The 12,112-nt window shown below is 40.6% G+C and overlaps 1 protein-coding gene across 15 annotated transcripts in view; it reads right to left on the reverse strand.

The window, feature by feature from the left end:
- Positions 1-12,112, reverse strand: part of BBS9 (Bardet-Biedl syndrome 9) — a 557,785-nt gene that overhangs the window by 77,601 nt on the left and 468,072 nt on the right. For all 15 annotated transcript variants that reach the window (XM_073008978.1, XM_073008977.1, XM_007981645.3 and 12 more), the window contains one exon: positions 5,497-5,719. In XM_073008978.1, the coding sequence (XP_072865079.1) occupies positions 5,497-5,719 (223 nt within the window). The remainder of the gene's footprint in view (positions 1-5,496; positions 5,720-12,112) is intronic.

Raw genomic sequence — 12,112 nt, forward strand, 5'->3', positions numbered from 1 at the left:
TACACCAAAACCCCATCAGTACATCACCATCATCAAAGACCAGGGGCAAATAAAACCAAAAAGATGCGGAAAAAGCAGGGCAGAAAAGCTGGAAATTCAAAAAATAAGAGCACATCTCCCCCGGGAAAGGAGCGCAGCTCATCGCCAGCAACGGATCAAAGCTGGACGGAGAATGACTTTGATGAGACGAGAGAAGAAGGTTTCAGTCCATCAAACTTCTCAGAGCTAAAGGAGGAATTACGTACCCAGCGCAAAGAAACTAAATATCTTGAAAAAAACGTGGAAGAATTGATGGCTAGAGTAATTAATGCAGAGAAGGTCATAAACGAAATGAAAGAGATGAAAACCATGACACGAGAAATACGTGACAAATGCACAAGCTTCAGTAACCGACTCGATCAACTGGAAGAAAGAGTATCAGCGATGGAGGATCAAATGAATGAAATGAAGCGAGAAGAGAAACCAAAAGAAAAAAGAAGAAAAAGAAATGAACAAAGCCTGCAAGAAGTATGGGATTATGTAAAAAGACCAAATCTACGTCTGATTGGGGGCCTGAAAGTGAGGGGGAAAATGGAACCAAGTTGGAAAACAGTCTGCAGGATATCATCCAGGAGAACTTCCCCAACCTAGTAGGGCAGGCCAACATTCAAATCCAGGAAATACAGAGAACGCCACAAAGATACTCCTCGAGAAGAGCAACTCCAAGACACATAATTGCCAGATTCACCAAAGTTGAAATGAAGGAAAAAATCTTAAGGGCAGCCAGAGAGAAAGGTCGGGTTACCCACAAAGGGAAGCCCATCAGACTAACAGCAGATCTCTCGTCAGAAACTCTACAAGCCAGAAGAGAGTGGGGGCCAATATTCAACATTCTTAAAGAAAAGAATTTTAAACCCAGAATTTCATATCCAGCCAAACTAAGTTTCAAAAGTGAAGGAGAAATAAAATCCTTTACAGATAAGCAAATGCTTAGAGATTTTGTCACCACTAGGCCTGCCTTACAAGAGACCCTGAAGGAAGCACTAAACATGGAAAGGAACAACCGGTACCAGCCATTGCAAAAACATGCTAAAATGTAAAGACCATCAAGGCTAGGAAGAAACTGCATCAACTAACGAGCAAAATAACCAGTTAATATCATAATGGCAGGATCAAGTTCACACATAACAATATTAACCTTAATGTAAATGAACTAAATGCTCCAATTAAAAGATACAGACTGGCAAACTGGATAAAGAGTCAAGACCCATCAGTCTGCTGTATTCAGGAGACCCATCTCACACGCAGAGACATACATAGGCTCAAAATAAAGGGATGGAGGAAGATTTACCAAGCAAATGGAGAACAAAAAAAAGCAGGGGTTGCAATACTAGTCTCTGATAAAACAGACTTTAAACCATCAAAGATCAAAAGAGACAAAGAAGGCCATTACATAATGGTAAAGGGATCAATTCAACAGGAAGAGCTAACTATCCTAAATATATATGCACCCAATACAGGAGCACCCAGATTCATAAAGCAAGTCCTTAGAGACTTACAAAGAGACTTAGACTCCCATACAATAATAATGGGAGACTTCAACACTCCACTGTCAACATTAGACAGATCAACGAGACAGAAAGTTAACAAGGATATCCAGGAATTGAACCCATCTCTGCAGCAAGCAGACCTAATAGACATCTATAGAACTCTCCACCCCAAATCAACAGAATATACATTCTTCTCAGCACCACATCGCACTTACTCCAAAATTGACCACATAATTGGAAGTAAAGCACTCCTCAGCAAATGTACAAGAACAGAAATTATAACAAACTTTCTCTCAGACCACAGTGCAATCAAACTAGAACTCAGGACTAAGAAACTCAATCAAAACCGCTCAACTACATGGAAACTGAACAACGTGCTCCTGAATGACTACTGGGTACATAATGAAATGAAGGCAGAAATAAAGATGTTCTTTGAAACCAATGAGAACAAAGATACAACATACCAGAATCTCTGGGACACATTTAAAGCAGTGTGTAGAGGGAAATTTATAGCACTAAATGTCCACAAGAGAAAGCTGGAAAGATCTAAAATTGACACTCTAACTTCGCAATTAAAAGAACTAGAGAAGCAAGAGCAAACACATTTGAAAGCTAGCAGAAGGCAAGAAATAACTAAGATCAGAGCAGAACTGAAGGAGATAGAGACACAAAAAACCCTCCAAAAAATCAATGAATCCAGGAGTTGGTTTTTTGAAAAGATCAACAAAATTGACAGACCGCTAGCAAGACTAATAAAGAAGAAAAGAGAGAAGAATCAAATAGACGCAATAAAAAATGATAAAGGGGATATCACCACCGACCCCACAGAAATACAAACTACCATCAGAGAATACTATAAACACCTCTATGCAAATAAACTGGAAAATCTAGAAGAAATGGATAATTTCCTGGACACTTACACTCTTCCAAGGCTAAACCAGGCAGAAGTTGAATCCCTGAATAGACCAATAGCAGGCTCTGAAATTGAGGCAATAATTATTAGCCTACCAACCAAAAAAAGTCCAGGACCAGATGGATTCACAGCTGAATTCTACCAGAGGTACAAGGAGGAGCTGGTACCATTCCTTCTGAAACTATTCCAATCAATAGAAAAAGAGGGAATCATTCCTCCCTAACTCATTTTATGAGGCCAACATCATCCTGATACCAAAGCCTGGCAGAGACACAACAAAAAAAGAGAATTTTAAACCAATATCCCTGATGAACATCGATGCAAAAATCCTCAATAAAATACTGGCAAAACGGATTCAGCAACACATCAAAAAGCTTATCCACCATGATCAAGTGGGCTTCATCCCTGGGATGCAAGGCTGGTTCAACATTCACAAATCAATAAACATAATCCAGCATATAAACAGAACCAAAGACAAGAACCACATCATTATCTCAATAGATGCAGAAAAGACTTTTGACAAAATTCAACAGCCCTTCATGCTAAAAGCGCTCAATAAATTCGGTATTGATGGAACGTACCTCAAAATAATAAGAGCTATTTATGACAAACCCACAGCCAATATCCTACTGAATGGCCAAAAACTGGAAAAATTCCCTTTGAAAACTGGCACAAGACAGGGATGCCCTCTCTCACCACTCCTATTCAACATAGTGTTGGAAGTTCTGGCTAGGGCAATCAGGCAAGAGAAAGAAATCAAGGCGATTCAGTTAGGAAAAGAAGAAGTCAAATTGTCCCTCTTTGCAGATGACATGATTGTATATTTAGAAAACCCCATTGTCTCAGCCCAAAATCTCCTTAAGCTGATCAGCAACTTCAGCAAAGTCTCAGGATACAAAATTAATGTGCAAAAATCACAAGCATTCTTATACACCAGTAACAGACAAACAGAGAGCCAAATCATGAATGAACTTCCATTCACAATTGCTTCAAAGAGAATAAAATACCTAGGAATCCAACTTACAAGGGATGTAAAGGACCTCTTCAAGGAGAACTACAAACCACTGCTCAGTGAAATCAAAGAGGACACAAACAAATGGAAGAACATACCATGCTCATGGATAGGAAGAATCAATATCGTGAAAATGGCCATACTGCCCAAGGTAATTTATAGATTCAATGCCATCCCCATCAAGCTACCAATGAGTTTCTTCACAGAATTGGAAAAAACTGCTTTAAAGTTCATATGGAACCAAAAAAGAGCCTGCATTGCCAAGACAATCCTAAGTCAAATGAACAAAGCTGGAGGCATCACGCTACCTGACTTCAAACTATACTACAAGGCTACAGTAACCAAAACAGCATGGTACTGGTACCAAAACAGAGATATAGACCAATGGAACAGAACAGAGTCCTCAGAAATAATACCACACATCTACAGCCATCTGATCTTTGACAAACCTGAGAGAAACAAGAAATGGGGAAAGGATTCCCTATTTAATAAATGGTGCTGGGAAAATTGGCTAGCCATAAGTAGAAAGCTGAAACTGGATCCTTTCCTTACTCCTTATACGAAAATTAATTCAAGATGGATTAGAGACTTAAATGTTAGACCTAATACCATAAAAATCCTAGAGGAAAACCTAGGTAGTACCATTCAGGACATAGGCATGGGCAAAGACTTCATGTCTAAAACACCAAAAGCAACGGCAGCAAAAGCCAAAATTGACAAATGGGATCTCATTAAACTAAAGAGCTTCTGCACAGCAAAAGAAACTACCATCAGAGTGAACAGGCAACCTACAGAATGGGAGAAAATTTTTGCAATCTACTCATCTGACAAAGGGCTAATATCCAGAACCTACAAAGAACTCAAACAAATTTACAAGAAAAAAACAAACAACCCCATCGAAAAGTGGGCAAAGGATATGAACAGACATTTCTCAAAAGAAGACATTCATACAGCCAACAGACACATGAAAAAATGCTCATCATCACTGGCCATCAGAGAAATCAAAACCACAATGAGATACCATCTCACACCAGTTAGAATGGCGATCATTAAAAGGTCAGGAAACAACAGGTGCTGGAGAGGATGTGGAGAAATAGGAACACTTTTACACTGTTGGTGGGATTGTAAACTAGTTCAACCATTATGGAAAACAGTATGGCGATTCCTCAGGGATTGAGAACTAGATGTACCATATGACCCAGCCATCCCATTACTGGGGATATACCCAAAGGATTATAAATCATGCTACTATAAAGACACATGCACACGTATGTTTGTTGCGGCACTATTCACAATAGCAAAGACTTGGAATCAACCCAAATGTCCATCAGTGACAGACTGGATTAAGAAAATGTGGCACATATACACTATGGAATACTATGCAGCCATAAAAAAGGATGAGTTTGTGTCCTTTGTAGGGACATGGATGCAGCTGGAAACCATCATTCTTAGCAAACTATCACAAGAACAGAAAACCAAACACCGCATGTTCTCACTCATAGGTGGGAACTGAACAATGAGATCATTTGGACTCAGGAAGGGGAACATCACACACAGGCGCCTATCATGGGGAGGGGGGAGTGGGGAGGCATTGCATTGGGAGTTATACCTGATGTAAATGACGAGTTGATGGGTGCTGACGAGTTGATGGGTGCAGCACACCAACATGGCACAAGTATACACATGTAACAAACCTGCACGTTATGCACATGTACCCTAGAACTCAAAGTATAATAAAAAAAAAAAAAAAGTTTTATCCTCTAATCCACTTTTTACTGGTTAGAAGCCAAACAAAATGGATCGTATATTTAAAAGCAGAGAGAAGAAAAAAGACATACCATTCTAGAAATGTCTAGCAAGCAAATATCTCAAGAATATTTATTCAAGGGGTTACCCTGGGATGTCAGAGGGGAAACATGAAATCAATTGCCTTGGCTATTGTCACTTTCATATGAAATGTAAACCCCAAATACAACCACAGGCATTTCCTTTAATTTGGGAGAAGTATAATTGTGTTTAGGGAGCGTGGACAGAGCTCTTACCTGGCATGACCATGGTCTGTGGGGCTGCTGCATCGGTACTTAGGCAGAGACGGCCACCTTTGGCTAATCTATCGCAGAGCAAGGTGATATGTTTCTTCAGTTGGCTTGTGTCTTTGGGTATGTTCAGCTGGCTGTTGAGGTTCAAAGCCTGCTCCTTCGAACTCTTCGACAGGCAAGTCTTCAACAGGTGGGAAATGGCAGCATCCACCGTTTCTTCCCAGCCCTGGATACAAAAGCCAATTTTGAATTAATACAAAGATGACAATGAGAAAAGTGGGCACTTGATGTATTATACAGATTATTGAGTGTTTATGTTCAAGTGTTGGGGACCTGTGAAGAGTGTGGTATCTGGAATATTCCAGACTAGGCTGGTTTGGAATTCTAGCTCTGTCACCTGTTTGACCTTGAGCAAGTTACTTAATTCCTCTTAGCCTCATCTTCGTCTACAAATGAGGATGTTAATAGTCTGTCCCTCCAAGGGTTAGAGATCTATGTATGAGAAGGGTTTAGCTCTGAGCCAGGCATAGAGTAACGAGTAACAACAAAAAGAGTCTCAGGCATAGGTCTGTTTGATGACCTGGTGGGTAAAGCTGCCAGGATTATAGTTTGTTTTGCCTTATCTTTCTTATCTTCAGCTAAAGGAAAGCGGGCCAGGAGTGGGAGGACCTTTGGATACCCTGGGGGAAACTGGAATGGCAGGAAAACCCTGGTGTCTCCCTCAGGTACTCGTTCCACAGCCGTGGAATTATAGGCAGAAACAAAGGAGCTATTTCAAGAAGGATCCTGTGAAACATAGGACCTGCCTAGTACTGCTCACTGTCCAGGTGACAGTAAATGACCCAAAGGAAGTAGGCCATTGCCCCCACTTTTTTGGGGAACGGTGTGGCTGTGCTGCAGTGAAAAACCTAGAAAAGTGCAGTGACAGCTGCAATTCCAGGAACGTCAGCACTAGGCAGGGACCTCAGCATTGTCATGGAGAGCACTGGCACCAGCAGGACTGGCATGGGGAGGCACCAACCTCAGGTGGGTTCAGCTAACACTGGCAACAAGGAGTATGAGGTAACGAGCAGGAGGGGTCAGTTTAGGAGTTCCCTTTAGGCATCCCCAGAGGCTCCAGGAATAACTGGGTAAGATCTTTATGGGGATCTGGAGGTCCTCAGAAGCACAACAGGGAAGCGAAGCATGAGTGAAATCTGGGTGTTGCTGTGAATGTGACTCCATCTGCACACAAAGGCTGGTAAGCCCTAGAGCACCATGGGCCTGACCATCTAATACAATTATAAAGAAAGACAAGAAATAAATTTATGATCATAGAATACTGCGGAATAGTGCAAGTCCCTTATATTAGAGGTAAGAGACCTGAGACTCAGAGAGAAGGTTCCTCTGGAACCCCTCATTCCATCCTCAAACTTATCATTTGAGCCACCGCTCAAATATGCAAATCAGATGAGGTTACTTCCAAGCTTCAACCCTAATATGGTTTGGCTGTTGGCTGTGTCCCCACCCACATCTCATTTTGTAGTTCCCATAATCCCCACGTGTCGTGGGAGGGACCCAGTGGGAGGTAACTGAATCATGGAGGTGGCTACCCCCATGCTGTTCTTGTGATAGTGAGTTCTCATGAGATCTGATGGTTGAATAAGCATCTGGCATTTCCCCTGCTGGCACTCATTCTCTCTCCTGCTGCCCTGTGAAGAGGTTCCTTCCGCAATGACTATAAGTTTCCCGACGACTCCCCAGCCACGCAGAACTGTGAGTCAATTAAACCTCTTTTCTTTATAAATTACCCAGTTTCAGGTATTTCCTTATAGCAGCATGAGAACAGACTAATACAAACTCCTAAATTCAAACAGTCATACTGGCATTTAAGGAACTTTCTGCTCCAGCTTTTGCTCCATTGTATTCTATTCCCATCCACCTGCACCCACACTGTCTCTCCCTTAGGCCTCTGCACATGGCCAGCACTCATGCTGCAATGCCCTAACCTCTACTCTTTATCTGGCCAATTCCCACTTAATGACTTGCTCAGGCACTGTCATCCAAGGGCTGATGGGGCTGAACCCTCTTTGGGGCTCTGAGACTTCACACACCCAGATGGATCACAGCTGTCGTCACCCTGTGATGTGGGTGCTGTTTGCATGTCTGGTTTTCCGTGAGAGTGCCTGGAGTTCTCCACATCCCCACACTATTCTTGGTATACAGAGGATGGTCAAGAAATATGTTTGCTGGACAGAGAGATGGTGAGATATAAAACCAGGACCTTAAAGTTGGGAGAGCTTTGGAGATCTTTATGTCTAGTCTCGTGGGGGTTTTCCCAGGATCATTTATACAATAGCAACCATCTGCCTAGGCATAGCTGTCTTCAAGATCCAAAATCACTACTTTTTGAGGCAGTTCACTCCTTTCAGGGACATGTGTAACCAACAGAAAACTATTCCCGCACTAAGTCAAAGTCTACCCCATTGGCCCTTCTTCTACCCTCCAGAGTCATGCAGAATAAATCTAACCTCTCTTCTACATGACAGCCTGTTTTATCTGTGAAGACAGCAATTCTGTACCCTCTCCTCCAGAATAAACATCCTAGTTCCTCTAGTTCTTCCTTACACAAACAGAGTTTCAAGTTTTTTCTCCATTGTGACCACTCTTCTTTAATTGAGCTCCAATTTGAAACACTTACAAATTTATACAGCTAAGTAGAGAGCCCCTGAGTGACCCCAAAACACTGGGCTGCAACTGGGAATGTAGGTATCCCACAGCCCTCCTTTTTTCTAGGAATTCTCCTGCCAGCCTGGCCTCCAGTTGCCTCTGCTCTCTTGGCAGTTGGATTACACTCTTGATTCACATTGAGTGCACAGACAACTAAGCCCCAGGTCTTTGCCACACTTGCCACGTCTCTTCTTCTAGGTTTATGAAGTTCTTTCTCTCTCTCTCTCTCACTTTATTGAGACAGAGTTTTGCTCTTGTTGCCCAGGCTGGAGTGCAATGGCATAATCTCAGCTCACTGCAACTTCTGCCTCCCAGGTTCAAGCGATTCTCCTGCCTCAGCCTCCTGAGTAGCTGGGATTACAGGTGGGTGTCACCATATCTGGCTAATTTTTGTATTTTTAGTAGAGATGGGGTTTCACCGTGTTGGCCAGGCTGGTCTTGAACTCCTGACCTCAGATGATCTGCCTGCTTCGGCCTCCAAAAGTGCTAGGATTACAGGCATGAACCACCGTGTCTGGCCTGTAGTTGGTTCTTCAGATCAAAATGCAGACTCTACATGTTTCATCTAGAGAACTTCCCACTGATTGCCATAATTGGTTAATTGGGACTTTGCACTCTATTGGCCCACTTCTATTGGCCCACCTGTAGGTGTCACTAGGCAAATTAGGAAAAAAGTAAATGATTTTAAAGTCATCTTGAAAATCCTTTCAAGAGATTCAAGAGACCCAAAAGACCATAAAAACAGCTTCCTACCCCAAACCACTAAAGAATAATAAACCACTGGTTGTTACAAAGACATCTCTTTACTACTACCAAAATCTAAACTAGACTAATATCTAGAATTGATCTTGTATTTCAGTAATAATGGGAAGAGGGAAATGAAGACAAAATAGTAACCCAGACATCATTGGAGAGGACATGTTTTCAATTGGAGTCATTGACAAAGACCTCTGGAGTATAAGAAGAAAAAATCCTTTGAATATAATTTGGCATTTGTATGCTCTGTGGTCATTTCAGCATTAAACTAGTTCCTACTCTCATTCATTTAAGGAAACTACTGTATCATAAATAGATTACTGTAACATATTAGATAATTTAAGTAGATATGACATTTAGTTAATACAGAGTACTACACAATTTCTTTTCCTAATGCCAACTTGCAGATCAAGTCAAAAATCATGTCATGTTTAGGTATTTGGCATGGGATACTTCTTTAATATAAATGAGGCATGATGCCAGTACTTTAGAAAGATTGCCACTAAAATACGGAGTTATTACTTGGAGGTACTGAATTGCTACATAAATTCAAATATAAGACTAAAAGGAATATCTTTGAGACAAAAAAAGAGCCTTTGAGAGTTTTGTTAAATAAAAATACAATGTGATAATTCACTGATCAAACATGTAGCATACTTACCTATGGAAATGTGAAATAAAACTGTGGCATCTAGAATCTCAGGTGTGAGAAGTACCTTAAAGGTAAGCTACTTTAAACAGCTTTTTGGTATTTGAGTCCATTACCTTTATTCATAGCTCTTAAATTGGTAAGGCTAATGTTCAGTTTTAATGTCTAAATACATACACATACTACATGCACATACCTAACCTTTATCCTTTAAAGATGAATATCAATCATACTAGTATTTTTGTCTTATATTGTGAGAGTAAAAGAAAATCTTAATTTGGGAAATACAGCACTAAAAATTTCTGGAATTGGGCATGTGCTCTTCAGTGAGAATTGATTTTTGTTATAGTTCTCAAATCCACAATTTGCTGTAAATTCCAGGTTGACCTGTGTGTATCGCTTTTAGAAAACAACAGTGCTGGGGGAGTGGGAGGGAACTGGGGAAGGGAAGGAAAGGGGACAGACGGAAGGGAAGGGAAGAGAAGGGGACCAGAGGGGAGGCGAGGGAAGGGAAGGGAGAATGAGTTAGTTAAATGTGCATGTTACTCTATTTTATCTTCTCCATAGCCCTTGTCGTTATTGGAAGTTAACTTATCCATTGGGTTTGTGAGGATTTTTTGGTTTACTTTGTCTAGTCCAGTATTGATAACTGGGTTTTCCTTTGTTTTCAGACCTTGCCTTTACCCAAGTCCTCTACCAGAGCCCTTGCTTTGGGAGCCTGCTGAACTGTCACTCCTTGATAGATAGCTGCCTAGCTTCTGCAAGATCCCTCCAGGGAACTAGACCCAGGGGCCGAGGGCCTACCTGCTACCTGACTTCTCCAATGCCAAGTTGCCTGCTGTATGCATCCCCCAACATGGCTGCCCAGTTCTCTGCTTCCACATCTTGCCAGCCCGTGCAGAGGCTTCTACACTCCATGCTGGTCCCAGATGCCTTTGTGTACCAGTATGATTGCTGGTGTGCCCTTTTTCTGTGAGCCAACTCTTTAAATTCAAGGACCTGGCCTTGCCTAGTCTGCTCCTCCTGACTGAATTCAGCTGAGCTATGCTTCTTGCTATCCAGAGTCCAGAGAACCACAGCAGAATTTCTGACCGCTTTGCTTTCCTACCCTGCTAGTCTCCACTGGTCAATAGGCCTAAATACCAGATCAGGCAAGTGGCTTATCAGAAACAGGAGGAAGTAGAAAGTTTGACCACACTTGTAAAGTTAATTTCCTAGGGTATCGACAAAAGTAACCAAAGCACAAAATAAACTAAGAAAGTACTCCCATGCCACCTGTGAATCAAAACAGTTGAGTTGATGATAGCTGTCCTGAGGCTCCTGGGTTCTGACTTAACCTCATTCACCTCATCTGCCCCTTCACCGTGTGATCTTAGATAACTCATTTCATCTGTCTAGGGTACACATGCAGTCTCCACAAAACAGCAATAATACTACTCATTATGCCAATCTTATATAAATGGTACGGCACTCTGAAATCTTAAGTGGAAGATACTATGAAATGAGCAAATTTATTCAATCCTACTTTTTTAAAAATCAGAAAATAGAAGTATGTCATTGAAATCTAAAGTTCCAAGTAATAACCTTAAACTTCTTTTCAAACAAATTATAAACTCCTGCAAACCTATGTTTATAATAGAAACAGTACCACATCCTTAACTACAGTGGTATAGGGAAAAACCACAAAATGCCACGGTAACATTTATTACCAAATGTGCACCCAGTTAACTCTAAGGCAGCGATAAAAGGTTAAAAAACAAAAACAAACAAACAAAAACCACAAGACCTGTTAAAAGAACAAATGTAGATTTTTGTGGCAGGAGTCCAGATTTCAAGTGAAAAGAGAAGACTCTCAGAAATGCCCCATCTTGCATTACATATTTGAAGGCGAAACAACTTTCATATCATATTCATTTATCTTAATAACAAACTGTATTAAAGGGAAAAAAAAATCCTCTTCAATAGATGTAAAGGATTCACAATGAAAAGTGTTTGATATTTATAACTGATCCACAGAACATTATGGTTATTACTTTGTAGGGTATTGTATTAGATTATATTTAAACATGCTAAAACTAATTGTATAATGGGTCATTGTAAACCCCAGAACAAATAAAACTTTGTACTTTAGTTCTAAACTATGTATCGTGGAAAGTATAGGGCCTTTTCAGGATCTATCTAGGTTCAGATTATTTCCAAACATTATTTGCTTGATTGTAATCAGTGAAATCCCCATGTCATGCAAAGAGGGTTCAAAATCTTGAGCAATTCACCTTTGAAAAATAAAACAGCCCTCTGAATGTAAAATAGAAAATAAAATAAAATAAAAATGAAAGCAAGCTGTATTGTCTATATGGCATCTTAAGTTTAAAATCATATTCAATGTTTTCATAAAATAAAGCACTGAAAAAAATCAGCTCTAATTTTTTCAACTCATCATAAAATGAAGAAAATTCCACATGTAATCTACTAACTCTCATTCCCCAGTATCATTCCTTTTTATTT

This window comes from Chlorocebus sabaeus, chromosome 21 (assembly GCF_047675955.1).
Source record: "Chlorocebus sabaeus isolate Y175 chromosome 21, mChlSab1.0.hap1, whole genome shotgun sequence".
NCBI classification, from domain to species: domain Eukaryota; kingdom Metazoa; phylum Chordata; class Mammalia; order Primates; family Cercopithecidae; genus Chlorocebus; species Chlorocebus sabaeus.